General features: G+C 34.8%; 1 protein-coding gene across 2 annotated transcripts in view; it reads right to left on the bottom strand.

Moving 5' to 3' along the window:
- Window positions 1-13,939: 13,939 nt before the first annotated feature.
- BCL7-like (chromatin remodeling complex subunit BCL7B-like protein) overlaps window positions 13,940-15,929 on the bottom strand; it is a 71,725-nt gene continuing 69,735 nt past the window's right edge. The window contains exon 6 of one of the 2 annotated variants that reach the window (XM_090390350.1): window positions 13,940-14,863. In XM_090390350.1, the coding sequence (XP_090246476.1) occupies window positions 14,778-14,863 (86 nt within the window). In that variant the 3' untranslated portion in view covers window positions 13,940-14,777. The remainder of the gene's footprint in view (window positions 14,864-15,929) is intronic. The other variant, XM_090390349.1, reaches the window with a different exon arrangement.

Raw genomic sequence — 15,929 nt, 5'->3', positions numbered from 1 at the left:
AATTGCTAAAACTTCTGTTAGGAAGGAGTCCTTAATTTCTTTGCAGCAATCTGCTTTGAGTTATTTATTCTGAATGACCTTTTACCAGAAAGTTTATTTCTTTTGATTTTATTAGGTAGAGAAATATATTACATGCATTTCATGCCATGTTTACATTTTGAGTTACTGGGTATTGTGTATATCAACAAAACAGAACCTGGCAATCACAGGGTAAAGGAAAAACACCCAAGGATAAAATTGTCCACTGTTCCACATTACATCTGTACACACACGGTACACAATGTTCCATAGTACTTCCACAATACCTTGTTAAAATAGGTAGACTTTAAACCAACCCTGTATAAGGTGCAGTAGAAAGTAGCAGCTGTCAGCCAACTATATGCAAAGTAGCAGCAAGAAAATGAAAATCAGTTTCACAGCAGAAGCTTTTTTGCACCTGCAGAAAATATAAAATGGTGCCATAAATGTAACTTGTTTTATGTTGTCTTCTGTGATATCAAAGAAAGCAGTTGATGTACAGAATACAAACAGCACATGCAGGTTACCTTTGATCTAAGTATTTAAAAAGAGTTCTTTACCTATGTAAAGTGTTTAGTCTATTGACTGTTAGTAGTCTACAAATCATAGGTTTCATGTTTCATGGATATTTTCTCTTCTACTTGTTCAGTGATTGTAATCTTGCTGTTTACATCAAAAGATCAAGCTAACAACAAAATTTAGTTTCATTTTTTGTGAAGTGCAGTAAGGTTATAATCATCAAAGAGAGCAACTACAAAATGATTTGTACTCTTTTGAATAATTCTAAAAACTTTACATAGGTATAAAGTATTTTTAGGTCACAAATTTTTTTTCCCTGTTGGGTCTGTTGTGAATATCTAGTCACTTAGTGGAAGTGCGTGGATGCAAATTAACTGCCACAGAGAACCGTGCAATGTTAGGTGAACAATTTCAATTCAGGCTGTGTGAGTGGTGACAATGAAGCACACCACACAGCTATACAATATACATTGAAGAAGCTCCCAGTATTTCATGATTCTGTCCACAAAATTCTGCATGACCATCTGAAGGTGTCAAAAGCATTTGCCAGATTGGTGCCCAATGACTTGAACACTGATCAAAGAGAAATGCATGTGAAAGCCAGCGAGATGAGAAATTCAGAAACAGTGATCGTGGATGATGAAAGTAGATTTCATTTCCCTGAAATAAAAGCACAACCAAAATAGTGGAGCATTTGATAAGGTTACTCTTGTATACATTTTACTTCAAAGGGACAGCAAATTGTTGGTAATATATGTGAATGTCCTGCAAAAGCATCTCCTGACACTTTACAAAAAATGTCTGATTAATCCTATATTATGACAATGCATTTCTAGCTCTATTGTTAATACAATAGAACATTGGTTATCCAGAATAATTTGAAAGGCTGATTTTTTTTTTTTTTTTTTTTTTTTTCAATTAATGGTAGTACAGTAAGCACCGGTTATAGTGATTACATTTGCAAATTGAATTTTGATTATAATAAGCGAAAGATTGAGTTTACTACCTGTTTATAACAGAGGGTACAACAAAAAGCCCTGAAAACTGCTAACTGGTTTTATGGTTGTGACCTCGAATTCTATGTGATCTTTAGAAAAATACAGAGACCCGGGTTTTCTAGGAAACTATGAGTGAACTTCAGATTAATATAGCCCCAGATTCGGTAAGAATAATATTAACCCGAAACTGTGCGATTTGTTATTTTTCTCAATTTTTTACGGTAAAAGGTGAACGAAAAGAAAACATGTAGTTTTAACATTGCAAAAAAAAATGGAAATTATTAATAGAATTAGAAAAGGTGAAAATTTAGGAAAACTTCCAAAAAAATGGGGGCATCAACAATTTACAAGAAAAATTCCAATGCTATAACAGAATTTGTGTCGATTGTGGAAAAAGATGATGTTGAAAACTGAAAATGCCACTTTAGAGAGTGCACTTTATTTGTGGTTTCTTCTTCAGAGGCGAAGTTTAGGTAAACCAGTCTGTCCCAACATTGTGAATAAAAAAACATTGGATTTTAATTTTATTCAAAAATTAAGAGGTAATGGAGGCAAGCACAGGTTGGCTGAAGAACTTTAAACTGAGACATGGTATACGTGAACTAGATATTCAAGGCGACAAACTTTCTGCAGATGAATTGGCAGCAGTATCCTTGTAAGTTTGCTTCAATTATAGCAAATTACAAGAAGGAAAATGTTTATGATGTTGATGAGACATTAGGGGAAACATTACCAAGAAAAACCCTAGCTATTAAAAGAGAAATGCCTGTGCCAGGTTTTAAGATGAGAAAAGAGCAAGTTACAATGTATGCAAATACCACTGGGATGCACAGATTGTCCGCTCATTATTGGTAAGTTGGAAAAACCAAGAGCATTTAAAAATCTTTCTAATTTTCATATTTTGTATAAAAATCATAAAATTCCCTGGGTGGATGTTTCTGTTTTCTAAGATGGGTTTATATATATTTTTTTTATTTAATTAAATCGTATGGTAAGATTAAATTAATATTAACAGAAAATTTTCCAGTTTGATTATCCGGAAGAGGTCTGACATTTATTCCGGATATTAATAACTGATGATTATTTCCCTCTTCCACACTCTTCTTACTGTGCAGACTTAGCCCTTTCAGGCTTTTGTCTCTTCCGTAAAATGAATGCGGTCCTCATGGGCACAAGTTTGAAATTCATGCTGCTCTCAGAAACACCATATTTGACATACCACGAATGATGACTTTTCCAAGGTCATCATACACTAATGAGAAAAAAGTATATAGTCAGTAATAATGCCAATGTCCACCACCATTCTAACTGGTTTGTAAAAAAAAACAGTTACTAAGTTTGAGTGCTTTTTTTGGGACCGGCGCCGGCACCTTTATTAACAGTGACCTGTGACATTTTTTCTGCAGTATACTTCTAAATTTGTAATGTTCTGTAAATTTTTTTCACATGTTTACCTACTATTCAAATAATCTTAAAAGTTATTTAACGAAATTTGCATTTTTCACTGTCTATTGTTCAGATATTTTCTATACAAAATTGTTCAGATATTTTCTATACAACTGAGTAATTTAGAATTCTAAATTACTCAGTTGGACCTCTGTTTAACAAACTCCTTTTATAGTGAATTATTTTGAATTCCACTTGGAAGTTAGATTTAAAATACAGTAGTTTCTGTTCAGCAAAGAAAAATTTCATATAGTGAACGGATTAGGACAGACTTAACTCGGTACATACAGTTTGCATTTCTGGCCTTCAGACAATTAACTTGCAGCATGAATTAAGAGAGCTAAAGGGATTACCATTCTACAATTTAGTGGTACTCATAAAATCCATCTGACCACTTGTCCCACATATGGAGAAGTTGCGCTGGTCAACGGTGAGCAGATCAAGGGGTATTCCAGATGCTGACTATGCCACTATGTCAGCATCTGGAATACCCCTTGATCTGCTCACCGTTGACCAGCGCAACTTCTCCATATGTGGGACAAGTGGTCAGATGGATTTTATGAGTACCACTAAATTGTAGAATGGTAATCCCTTTAGCTCTCTTAATTCATGCTGCAAGTTAATTGTCTGAAGGCCAGAAATGCAAACTGTATGTACCGAGTTAAGTCTGTCCTAATCTGTTCACTATATGAAATTCTACCATTTAGTGGTACTCATAAAATCCATCTGACCACTTGTCCCACATATGGAGAAGTTGTGCTGGTCAACGGTGAGCAGATCAAGGGGTATTCCAGATGCTGACATAGTGTTTTGTGGAAGGCGCCACCGGTGGTTTCCCACATCTGCGCTTCCAGATGCTGACAATGGGCTCTGGTCAAGCTTCTACTGCAATGCTGTCCAACTTTTTCCCATACAAGGGCCATATTCATAGTTAGATTTCTTTCGCTGGCCACACTGAGTGATTTGAGAAAAATTAGCGTGTTACATTTTCTTGTTACACGTAAAAGTAAAATTGAAAATATTCAAAAATATTAATAAGTACAATTACATTTACTGAACGAAACATGTAATGAGAACTTTTTTTGATAATTAACAAAATTTAAAATGCTGTTTTAGTTCACTTTTCGCGCGGGCCATAGGTTGGACACCACTGTGAATCAACTGTAAGCATTCTGTTCGAAAATTTGCAGAGAGTGGTGTTCATTTACCTCATCAAATAATCATCTGTTGTTTTGCGGAAATGTGTTATCCACATTTCTCCGTAAGTTTTTCCTATCTCTGTTTACACGGTCCCAGTACCGGAATCAGGGAGTTAAAAAAAAAAAAAAAAAAAAAAAATCAAATTTAACTACTACTTCAAAGAATTAGCATTGGCATATGATGCAAGGAAGCAAGCTTATGCAGCATCAGCCAAAAAAAAAAAAAGAACACACACTTCCATTTCACCCCTCCATTCGTTCGAAATACCTGTCCAGCTGAGCCATAAATTTATTTAGGCTATCAACTTCCACAACAAGGGATGGAAGTCTGTTCCACCAACAAACTACCTGCTGGCTAAAGGCAAATTCCCGCACATCTATCCTACATCTGTCTTTCCTCAATTTGAATTTATGCCCTCTCAGGTGATTATTCTGCGCAAGAGGAAGAATCTCATTGGCATGAACATGCTCAAACCATTCAAGGCTTTATACACCTCTATCAGATTACCTCGCCAGTGCCTAGTCTCCAGCCACTGTAATTTGCAAAACTTGAGCCTTTCTTCGTAAGAGCACCCCTTTGTTCATTCATTAATCTTGTTGCCCTTCTCTGTACTCATTCCAGCAGCTCTACATCCTTCTTGAAATGAGGCCTCCAGACCTGTATACAGTACTCAAGGTGTGGCCTGACCATCGCCTTATACAAGGGAATAATTACCATATTTTCCAGCTTATAAGACGCACCCTAGTTTTGGCCACATATTTGGAAGAAAAAAAATAAATATTTCTCCAAAATAATAAAAATAAATATGGTAATATATTTTTCTCAAAATTATGGTATACGCTTGGGTAAATGTTGAACCAATAATGAAATGTTTCTGAAAAAAAGCTGACAGAAGTAACGTAACAGAAATTCATACTCATCCTAAAACAAATACAGGCGTCACTTTCTCTTTGTAAAAGATGGTTGGAATTGAAAAATCCCGATCCAGTCTAATTAGCCTGCCATACCATAAAAGCGCGAGATCACATTATAGAGGAAGCAAACACATGGGAAAATGAAACAAGTTTTTATTTATGTCTGATTGTGAGATTCATATCACGCAGAATTCAACAGATTTTCCACAAAAAAAAGATTACGGGTATGTATTGTTGCCGCAGATTGCAACCACTGATAATTGTTAAAAATATATTTCAACAGATAAATCTTAAGTAAAATTGGTGTGAATTTCAAAGGGAAGTTTTCAGAACTCAGTTTACCGGCACTGTGTCATTGAAAATGCATTGCCAGTACTTTTTAGGCCTAATCTGACATTGACCATATAAGACGCAGGGTGATTTTCTGAGTATTTCTTCCCGAAAAAAACCGCGTCTTATAAGCCGGAAAATACGGTACCTCCTTATCCCTGCTAGAAAAATTCCTGTATATCATTGAACTTCATATCTGCCTGCACAATAACCCCCAAGTCCTTTTCATTCTCTACCACTGTCAGTGTGGAGTCACCCTGAGGGACTCCATTAATAACATTTGTTCACGAAGAGCAGTGTCCATTGATTACCACTCAACCATCCCTTTATTCATAGCAGAAATTTTCCTCCCGTGCTACACTGCTCCAATTTGGGCAGCAGTTGTCCATGTGCAACAGTATTAAAAGCCTTCCTAAGATCCAAATATATAATATCAAAGTTATTCCCTGCATCATAGTATCCAATCAAATTGGTCAGACAAGACTTTCCCTTAACAAAACCATGCTGTCGAGCTATAACTGAAGTCTTGTCTAGATGATCCTGCAGTGCTTCTTTAACCAGGACCTCCATTAATTTTCCTGGAACAGAAGTTAAACTCACAGGTCTATAATTACTTGTGTCAGCCTTTGATCCTCCTTTGTGAATTGGGGTTACATTTGCACATCTCCAGTCCAAGGAAGCTCTCATAATTATGGCTAAGGGTTTGCTGCCTCCTTTAATATAACTGGATAGATCCCATCCACCCCAGGTGCCTTTTTTGTGTTTATCTTCAACAATTTCTCCTCCACTTTACTCTCAGTTATTACAAGATTATCTAGCTTACTGCCAGAGTTGAATACACCCCTGGCATTCCCCTTGCTGAATAACTCATGTGTGAATGTTGATGCAAAATATTCATTTAGTTTGTTAGCTACCTGAGCAGGATCATCAACAGCTGAACCAATCTGATTCATCCCCTTCCTTCTAGAGTTTACATAAGTAAAGAACTCTTTGCTGTTTTTCTTTACATCCTTTGCCAAAGATTTCTCATAATCTGCCTTCGCCTGCCTAACCTCCTTTGTACCTTGGTTACAGATCAGCTTATATCTATCATAGGCTTCTGTGTCACATGTTAATTTATATGTATCCCATGCATTTTTCTTCTCTGCCATGTCTCATTAGTTCATCTGACATCCATTTAGGCCTAAACCTTGAACAAAATTTCTTAGTTGGTATGTAAAGCCTACTAGCTTCCAAGATAATTTCTTTGAATGCTTCCCATTTTGAATTTGCTGTTGGTAACATCATCAGTTGGTCCCACTGTATAGAATTTAAATACTGCCTCAGACCATCGTAGTTGCCTTTATGAAAGCAAAAACCCTTCCCTTTACCCCTGATGGTAGTTACCTCTTTGAGTAAATCCCACTTCAGCACACTGTGATCACTGCCACATAGTGGTTCCTTTATCTGCAGGTTCTTAATGCATGAAGAATCACTACTGATAATCAGATCAAGAGTATTACTCCCTCTAGTTGCCTCCCGAACATGCTGATGTAGAAAACAATCATCCAATAAATCCACAAAAGCCTTGCTAGTGTGTGAGTGACCAAACCAAAAATTCCAGTCAATATGTGGGAAATTAAAATCCCCCATTATAAGACTCTCTGATTTATTGGCCCACTCTATTCCCCTGTACAGTTTCTTATTATACTCATCAGAATCATTAGGCCTATAGCCCACTCCTACTCTCAATTTTGATCTCCCAATGCTTATGTCACACCAAACTAACTTGACACTGCACTGTCCAGCGATGTTGACTGGCTTCACTTCCTTGGATTTTGTGTTTCTTAACTAATAGCATAACCCCTCCTCCCTTCCTATCCTGTCTGTACACATTGTACTCCCCAAATTCCGGTTCTGCATTCCTTATATAGGTGTGACACCATGTCTCTGATATCCCAACAATATCTGCCTTTGATGTTTTGAGCAATACCTCAAATTCATCAAATTTATTTACCAAACTCCTAGCATTGGTGTACACGCAAGTATACATGTACCTGTTCCTATTCTTAGCTACCCTAACACAACCCTTGTTAGGTTTACTTGTACCACAATGACTCCCAGCAGTCTCTGAAATATCCTGCATCTTGTTTTCCAGGCTGCTGCTCATTCCAATAGAAGCAGTGCAAGAATCACTTTCATCTCTGCAAGTGGCTACTGTTAATCTATTAGTCCTTGTATCCCCCCAATCTAGCAGTTTTCTGACCCACCTAACACTGCCTCGATAGCATCAGCAAATATTCTTGCACCTTTTCCATTTAAGTGTATCCCATCCCTGTAGAAGCAGTCTCTCCTGTTAACAAGTATAGACCAGGCTGAAACAAATTCTACCCCTTGAACCTTGCACAATCTTTCCAGGGCCGAATTGATAGACAAGGCTCTCATCATATACTCCCTCCTATCGTGTCTGGGCAGAATTGCACTCTTTCAAATTCAAACTAGAGGCAATACTGATGACAAAAGAAGGAAAATGAGGACAAAGAAGGTATTAAACCTTCTACACATGAAATATTGGCATTTGGTGAAAATGAAGTTATTGGAATATTCTACAAAAACTTGATGAAATTATTTTTACTCACATTTTACTTAATTTTCACACAAATACTTATTTTTTACACATTTGATAATAAATTTATGCTTATTAAACTGTTAATATACTTAATTTGTTGTTCTTATTCCAAAAACATTACTACTAAAGTAACAATATCAGGAAAAAAACTTTTTAGAATACTTTTCATATCCTTTTAATTTTCAATTTTTCCTGATAGCAGAGAATGAGTATCGGCACTTATTTTTTTACAAAAAAAAGCACTGAGTAGGACAGACTACCTATCTCAAGATTGGTCCATCTGTTTGTAATGAGCACTGAAATACAAAGATGTTTGTTTTTTGTGTTTTTAATTTTATAGTAAATTATTTATTATAAAGAATTACATTTAAAATATAGCGAAACCTCGATATAATGCAGATGTCAGACAACCCACATTTTTATCATTTTTTTCCCTTTCTAACATATACATACTTTTAGTGTTTTGTGAGAATGCAGACTAAAAGAAAGTTTACATTCTGCTAATGTTATGGACTGTTATGGACTTACATTTCATGTATCCGTTCTGAAATAGTCTTGTGATTTAATTTGCAGGAACTGATGACAGCATTTTTCAGTACATAATTCTTAATGTTCGTCAGATGCAATAAATGAAGATGTTCACTATCATTCTGACATTGTAATCGTGCCATCACCTCATTAATTTTCAAGCACTTTGTTAATTTCTGATGTTTTTTCCCTATGCTACTGAATCACTCCGTTTGTCACTGGCCTTCTGTTTGTCAATTATCTTTTCACTGTTCACAGAGGTTGCACTTTCTGCTTCACTCAGGTAATTCACAACTGGAACTTCCACATCCACCTCAATCCAAGCAGCCAGGACTCCAAGACTGTCAATCTTTGCTTGTTCTGAAAAATACTGCTAATTCAAGGTTATTAGTAGTAATGTTTTCTTTTCCAACACTTTATTTCCCAGCAGTTGTCAACTGTTGGGCTTACTTTCTCCCATGCTAGCTGAATACTGTATGCTATTCCTTTCAGTGTTAATGTTTTCAGAAATTCTACAACTTGAATTTTTGAGTTCACAACACTAGTAAGTACCGTATTTGTCAGCTTATAAGATGCACTTTTTTCCTTATAAATACCTTAAAAAATCGTCCCGCGTCTTAGAAGCTTGAAAGTGGCAAAACAGCATATGCGCAAAACTGAGAGTTAACTGCTATACATTAGTACACTTTCAGTAATTATCAGGCTGTTGTTGGAGTAACAAGTGAATTCCAGTTATACATTTAAGACCTAATCAATGGCAGCTGCATCAAGAAGGCAAAATTATGCTATCGGATTTAAGCTAGAAGTAGTACAATATGCCAAGGAACAGAGCAGCAGAATAAAATTTTGGACCACTGCCTTATGAGAAGATTATTTGTCAATGGAGGAAGTAGGAAGTTTTATTACAAGAAGCTGATAAAACAAAGCATTACATTTTTAAAATTCCACCTAAATGGCTAAATTTGGAAAAAAACTTATGTAGTTGGATAATGGAACTTAGAGACATGGGTATTGCAGTGAGTACTAAAATGATAACAGTAAAAGCACGGAAACAAGTAGATATTGGGATACATAATGCCTGCTGAGTATGAACAGAAAATATTAGATTTCCATAAATTCCTAGAAATTAGGGTGTGTCTTCCAGGCTGCAGCGTCTTATAAGCTGACAAATACGGTAGCTAACTAAGATAGCAGGCTTTGAAGGCTCAAATAACACCCCAATCCATGGGCTGAATTAGTGAAGTTGTGTTCTTTGGCACAAATGAGACTCTGATCTTGCTATCTTTTGATTTAGAACATCAGCTGAAAGATGAGCTGGGTAGTGATCCAACAGCCTTTTGTCTTTCATTCAATCATGAAATTTTATGATGAAAGTTCCAACCAAAACTTAATGTAATTAAGGACTCCAAAGGGGAAATTTTAACAGAGAACACAATTAAGGAAGGTGGAAAGAATACTGTGAGCGGCTCTTCCGAGCACTTGCTGATGCAAACGATCTGCCACCCACTTTTCAAGAGTGTGATCATGAACCAGTTCCACTGAAAAAAAAAGTCAAAAAAGCCATCAGAGAACTGATGTGTGGCAAGTCACTTGAAATTGATGAAATCCAAGTGGAATTGATTAAAGCTACAGGTGTGAAGGATGCAGTTTTTTTTCATAAAATGATTGTAAAAATTTGGGAAATGGGATGGTGGCCATCACAGATTGGAAGAAATCAATTTTCACTCCCTTATGAAAAAAAAAGATCTGAAAATTTGCTCAAATTACAGGACTATTAGCCTAATTTCTCACGCTGGCAAGATTCTTCTTAAAATCATATTAAACAGAATCTGAAGAAGAAATGCCAGAAGAGCAAGCAGATTTCAGAAGGGGCAGAGGAACCAATCTTAAGTCTACGACTGATTACTGAAAAATGCAAATGCATTTGATTGTGTTCAACACGAGAAACGACTAATATGGGTTTTCAAATCCATATAATTCAGCTGATTAAGCTACTGTACCAGGAACAGGAAGGAACTGTGAGAACGAACATGGACTTTTTCATAATAGGTAACGGTGTCAGGCAGGGCTGTATTTTGTCACCTCACCTTTTTAATCTTTATGCCGAAGATATCATGCGTGAAGCTTTGGAAGATTTAGAGACTGGCATCAAAATTGGAGGACTGAAGATAAACAACCTTTGTTATGCAGATGATACTGTGCTAATTTGAAATTCTAAGGATCATCTTAAAGAAACTCTGAGGAGAGTATGTGAAGCAAGTAAGAAAAAAAAAGGATTGAATGTGTGTAAAATTATGGTGATTGCTGATAATCTTGGTTCCAGTAAAGTTAAGGTTAATGGGAAAGATATGGAAGAGAAGTTGATGAATTTGATTACTTAGGGTCAAGAATAAATAAAAATAATGACTGCTCAAATGATATAAATAGACGACAGGCAATTGCTAAAACGTTGGTCACTGATCTGACAAAATCATGGAGAGATCAAGATCTGCCCCTAAAGACTGAGAATCATTGATTCATTAATTTTGCAAGTTGCCACTTATGAATGTGAAGGATGGAATCTGAAAAGAGTTGAAGAAAATTGAGGCATTTGAAATGTGATGTTACAGGAGAATACTGCATATTTCTTACTTGGATTGAAGAACAAATGAGTGGGCATTGAATAAAATTGGCAGGCCTAAAATTGTTCATAGCATCAACAAGCAAGAGAAAACTCAAGTTTTTTGGTCGTACAGTAAGAAGGGAAATCTTTCTGTTGAAGAATATAGTGGAAGGAAGAATCGAGGGGAAGAGGTGCAGAGCAAAACCTGCAACTAGGTGGAAGGATGGGATCAGTGAACTTCTGGGCATGATACTTTTCAATGTTGCTCGTAGAGCACATGATTGATGGAATTTGTTGGCCACAACAGCTCCACAGGGAGCTATGTGACTGAAAGAACTGATTTAGCCATGTATTTATTTCTGATGCCCTAGAATTTACCATGTTTTGAGAAAACAATCAAAACCAAACTGTTCAGCCTATCATAGTGTCAAAACGAAGTTGCATGATTTCTCCACAAATAATTTCAGTATATTTTTGTCTAGTTTAGTCCTCAGCAGTTTTTTCTATCATAAGTGTAACTTCTAGTTGATGAAAGGACATCATGTGCTGTTGTTTACAAAAATGCACTTACCAAATGGTGGCTATATTCCCCTCCAGATGCAGCTGTTTGTAATTAGCATTCCACTGATATATTCTTTTATTGCAGCTCTAGCCAAGGGGAGGAACTGGGTATCTACAGTAATTATTCTCTGATGAGTCCTGTTGTTACAAAAATTACTCTGCATCTGAATACACCGCCAATTTCCCTCTTGGAAATTGTAGTAGTAGATATGAGTATATACAGTATTCACTTTTTCCAGTTTTATGTGAAATTGCTAGTTCTTCGACCACTTTTTTTTCATAATTTGTTTCGGGGGACATGATCACACCTGCAGTATATCTGAAACCATGGTATGAAGAGGTATGTTATATTGAGGTTGCACTGTATTAATTTCCTATCATTACAAGTATGCTTTGGTTGTATTCATAAAAATATTTTGGAACTTGAAGGGGACAGTTAAAAGTTCTAAAGCACTCTCTTACTTTCCAATTTCATATACTTCTGTTTCATTTAAGTGAGCAAAAATTCTAAACATGAGATTAAAAATGTGAAATGAGTTCTTATTAATAGACATACACACACATACCTCTACAACTTTATTAAAAATACCTGAGTATCACCTCTCATAGTATGAGAAATATGAATAGTATTTTCATATCTTGTTTTTTGAAAAATGGCATGTTACAATGTTTACATGTCACTGTATTTTCAGATATTAAAATTATCTGATAGAATTTTGTTTTTCCATCTGTTTATTAAGTATTTTGTTAAGAGAAAGATGATTTAATTCAAATTTTATTTATTTTGATTAATTAAGCTAACCATATGATTTTAATATAACACCAATATATATCTATATATTCTCCCCCAATGCTACCACCATGTTTCTTACAAAGAGTTATAAATAGACCAAGGATTATGAAACAGTCACAACAAATCATATGTAATTATTTTATCATATATTATCCTCAGAAGATTCAATACCTCATATCATGTCTACAGACCTTAAAAGTAATATGGCACACTGGAATGGGGAAAATATTTAATTGTAAGGGATTATAATGGGGACTGTTCAAGTATTTTTTTTTTTTTTAACTCAAAACAAAAACAACAAAACAGCTTCCAGAATTATTAATTAGGCAATACAATTAGCAAAGATGTTAAAATACAAAATGACTAGAACTTTACAAATATAAATGCCCAGTGAAACAAAGCTTATTAAATTATTATAACTTTATTTACAAGGACGACAATGAAGTCAAAATGTTTTGAAGACGTAAGATCCATTATGTCATTATTAACTGACTCACCAATAAGCAAGAATGAGTTCCTTACAAAGATATTCCAGTTAAGGAAGGACTCAGCTGATATAAAGCTGGCAAATTGGAAGTATAAGACTGCTGTCTGAGATTGGCAAGAAATTCCTGAAGAGTATGTTGCATCAGCCACTTGTCTCTGTTATAGGGCAGTGTCACTGGTTTCAAGATATTAAAAAAAAAAAAACCCACCTGCAAGTATTTTAATACTTCCAAATGGAATTCTTTTCTAAAGCCTGAATTCTATCATAAATTCGAAATAATATTTGGAATGTACTTCTAGTAGAGATATGGTACCCTTAATTGCACCATAACATACTTGAAAAATAACTACCTCTAATCTTAAAATTTTCATTTCAGACATATACAGTGTTTCAAATAATTCTATTTAGAGACCATTATGCATACTGTTTTGTCTTCAGAGCCCTTCTATTTTTACACTGCTATACCCAAATCTAGAAGAAAAAAAGCAACCTAAGAGAATAAACATTTATAGAGCTTTATATAATATATTCTCAATACAAGAGTATTAGAAGTTGTTCTTGTCACTCAAACAGAATTGTAACATTGTACTAACTGCTACATGTGGTAACGTTGCAAATGAAATTCTATGTACATCCAAAATTAAGCCTCCCCCCAGCAAACAATATTGATATATTAATGTGACAAAAATATCAAAAAAAAAAGAAGCAGACTGAACTTATGGACAGAACGTGCATTAACCCTTTCATGAGCATATAAATTAAACAATGTCAGTTAATGCACAAATTGTCTTAACATTTTTCCAGTATGGGTAGCCAGGACAATTGTTAACCTCAAATGTTTGATTTCGGCTTACAAAAGTTTAAAATGAATAGAGTATTGCATAAACAAATGCAGAGAATAGTATTGTATAAAAAAAAAAAAAATAATAATTTTACAATAAATTGTGGGTAATCAAGTGAAAACAACCCCACTTAAGAACCTACTACTACAGAAACTTTGGGAAACTAACTCATGAAAGGGTTAATAATTCAATTTTAAAATTCTCAGTTGAAGATTTTCTTTTATTGTATAATTTTCTTTACTGTGGGAATATTAACTGTAATTTACTGATGTTTAAAGCAGTGGATGGTAAGAAGGCATGCTTTTTGAAGGGCACTGAAGCTGTACCACTTCTGGTAGGGCTTTATGCATCAACACACACACACACATTACATAATGATCAGGATTTCCTCACAAAAAAAAAACAAAAAAACACTAACCATGTGTTTAACATTTGTTAAGCCAATAACTACACAAAAATTTCAGCTACAGTAACAAAAATATTTATCCAGGATAACGAACACCAATTATTTCTACGAAACATTTCATGCAAAAAGTCTTAGCAATAATAAGTATCACTGCTTAACCATACTGGATAAGCATTAATAAGTCTAAATTTCCCTGACACTTTCACATTTAACATAATGCAGATATGAAATACCAATACAACAAACCTTAAGGGTCCAGCTGCCAACTGTTTTCTAAGCCTTTAAATAAGATACATAGAACAAGAAACCAAAAAACTGACAGTTTTTGTCACAAAGTTCCCTTAAATTATTCTCTTATTAAAATGCTATGTACCATTTGTATATACATACAAATCACTACCAAAACAATATATTGTCTATTGAAAGGCACACAGCCTTCATATACTGACAATGCTGTGAATTGGTAAGCACTCACATGCCTATGTACAAAAGGCCTCCTATGAAATTCATCTTCACATTGATAGATCAATCTCTTTCTACTCGGGTCTTCTTTAAGGGTGGCTCACTACTATCCTCACTGGATTCTTCCTGTTTGAGTGGAGGTGCACTATCTGTAAGTTACATTCGGAAACAATTACAAATTTTTAACCCTTCAGGGGGGGGATGCAATTTTTATTGATTACATTGTCTTTATAGACTTAAACAGGTCTGCCAAAATTGTCAAACTTGAGCATTTTCTTGGTACTTATCTTTTAATGTTAATTTTTCCTAACAATAATAAGATACATATTTTGTTTATAATAAAAACCATAAGAAAGGACATACTCATTCATATGTCCTTTCTTATACTCATATAATTGAAATGAAAATATATAATTACTACCACAAAATAGTAAAAGTAGAATCACAGTATTAATATTAAAGGCAACACGAAACCAACCAACTCTTTAATAAATTAATCTCATTTAAAGACACTAATTCATTTGCACGCATTCTTTAAGTGCAGCAATTACTTCAACTTTCAATTTCATCGTTTGTGATAAACTTGCTTGGTGGTCAGAATTGTTCACCTTATCGAACTCCCCAAAAAGGTCTGCCAAAATTGTCAAACTTGAGCATTTTCTTGGTACTTATCTTTTAATGTTAATTTTTCCTAACAATAATAAGATACATATTTTGTTTATAATAAAAACCATAAGAAAGGACATACTCATTCATATGTCCTTTCTTATACTCATATAATTGAAATGAAAATATATAATTACTACCACAAAATAGTAAAAGTAGAATCACAGTATTAATATTAAAGGCAACACGAAACCAACCAACTCTTTAATAAATTAATCTCATTTAAAGACACTAATTCATTTGCACGCATTCTTTAAGTGCAGCAATTACTTCAACTTTCAATTTCATCGTTTGTGATAAACTTGCTTGGTGGTCAGAATTGTTCACCTTATCGAACTCCCCAAAATCTCACCCCTCAATGTTGCTACCACATTCATTTGCCAAACCATGTTTTTCAATATTCCCACCAAAGCCACTCTGTGGCAGTAAATTATATTACATCTAATGCAATACCATTCCAAGCAATAACATTATGAATAGCATCCAAAGCATTCTGCTTTGGCTGTTGTTGTTTGGTTTTTAGGAGCATTAGCAACTAAGGCCATATTG

The sequence above is a fragment of the Mastigoproctus giganteus genome, chromosome 2 (assembly GCF_048544385.1).
Source record: "Mastigoproctus giganteus isolate SK-2022 chromosome 2, ASM4854438v1, whole genome shotgun sequence".
NCBI classification, from domain to species: domain Eukaryota; kingdom Metazoa; phylum Arthropoda; class Arachnida; order Uropygi; family Thelyphonidae; genus Mastigoproctus; species Mastigoproctus giganteus.
The sequence above is the reverse complement of the archived record's forward strand: the minus strand, read 5'-3'. Positions and strand labels throughout refer to the sequence as shown.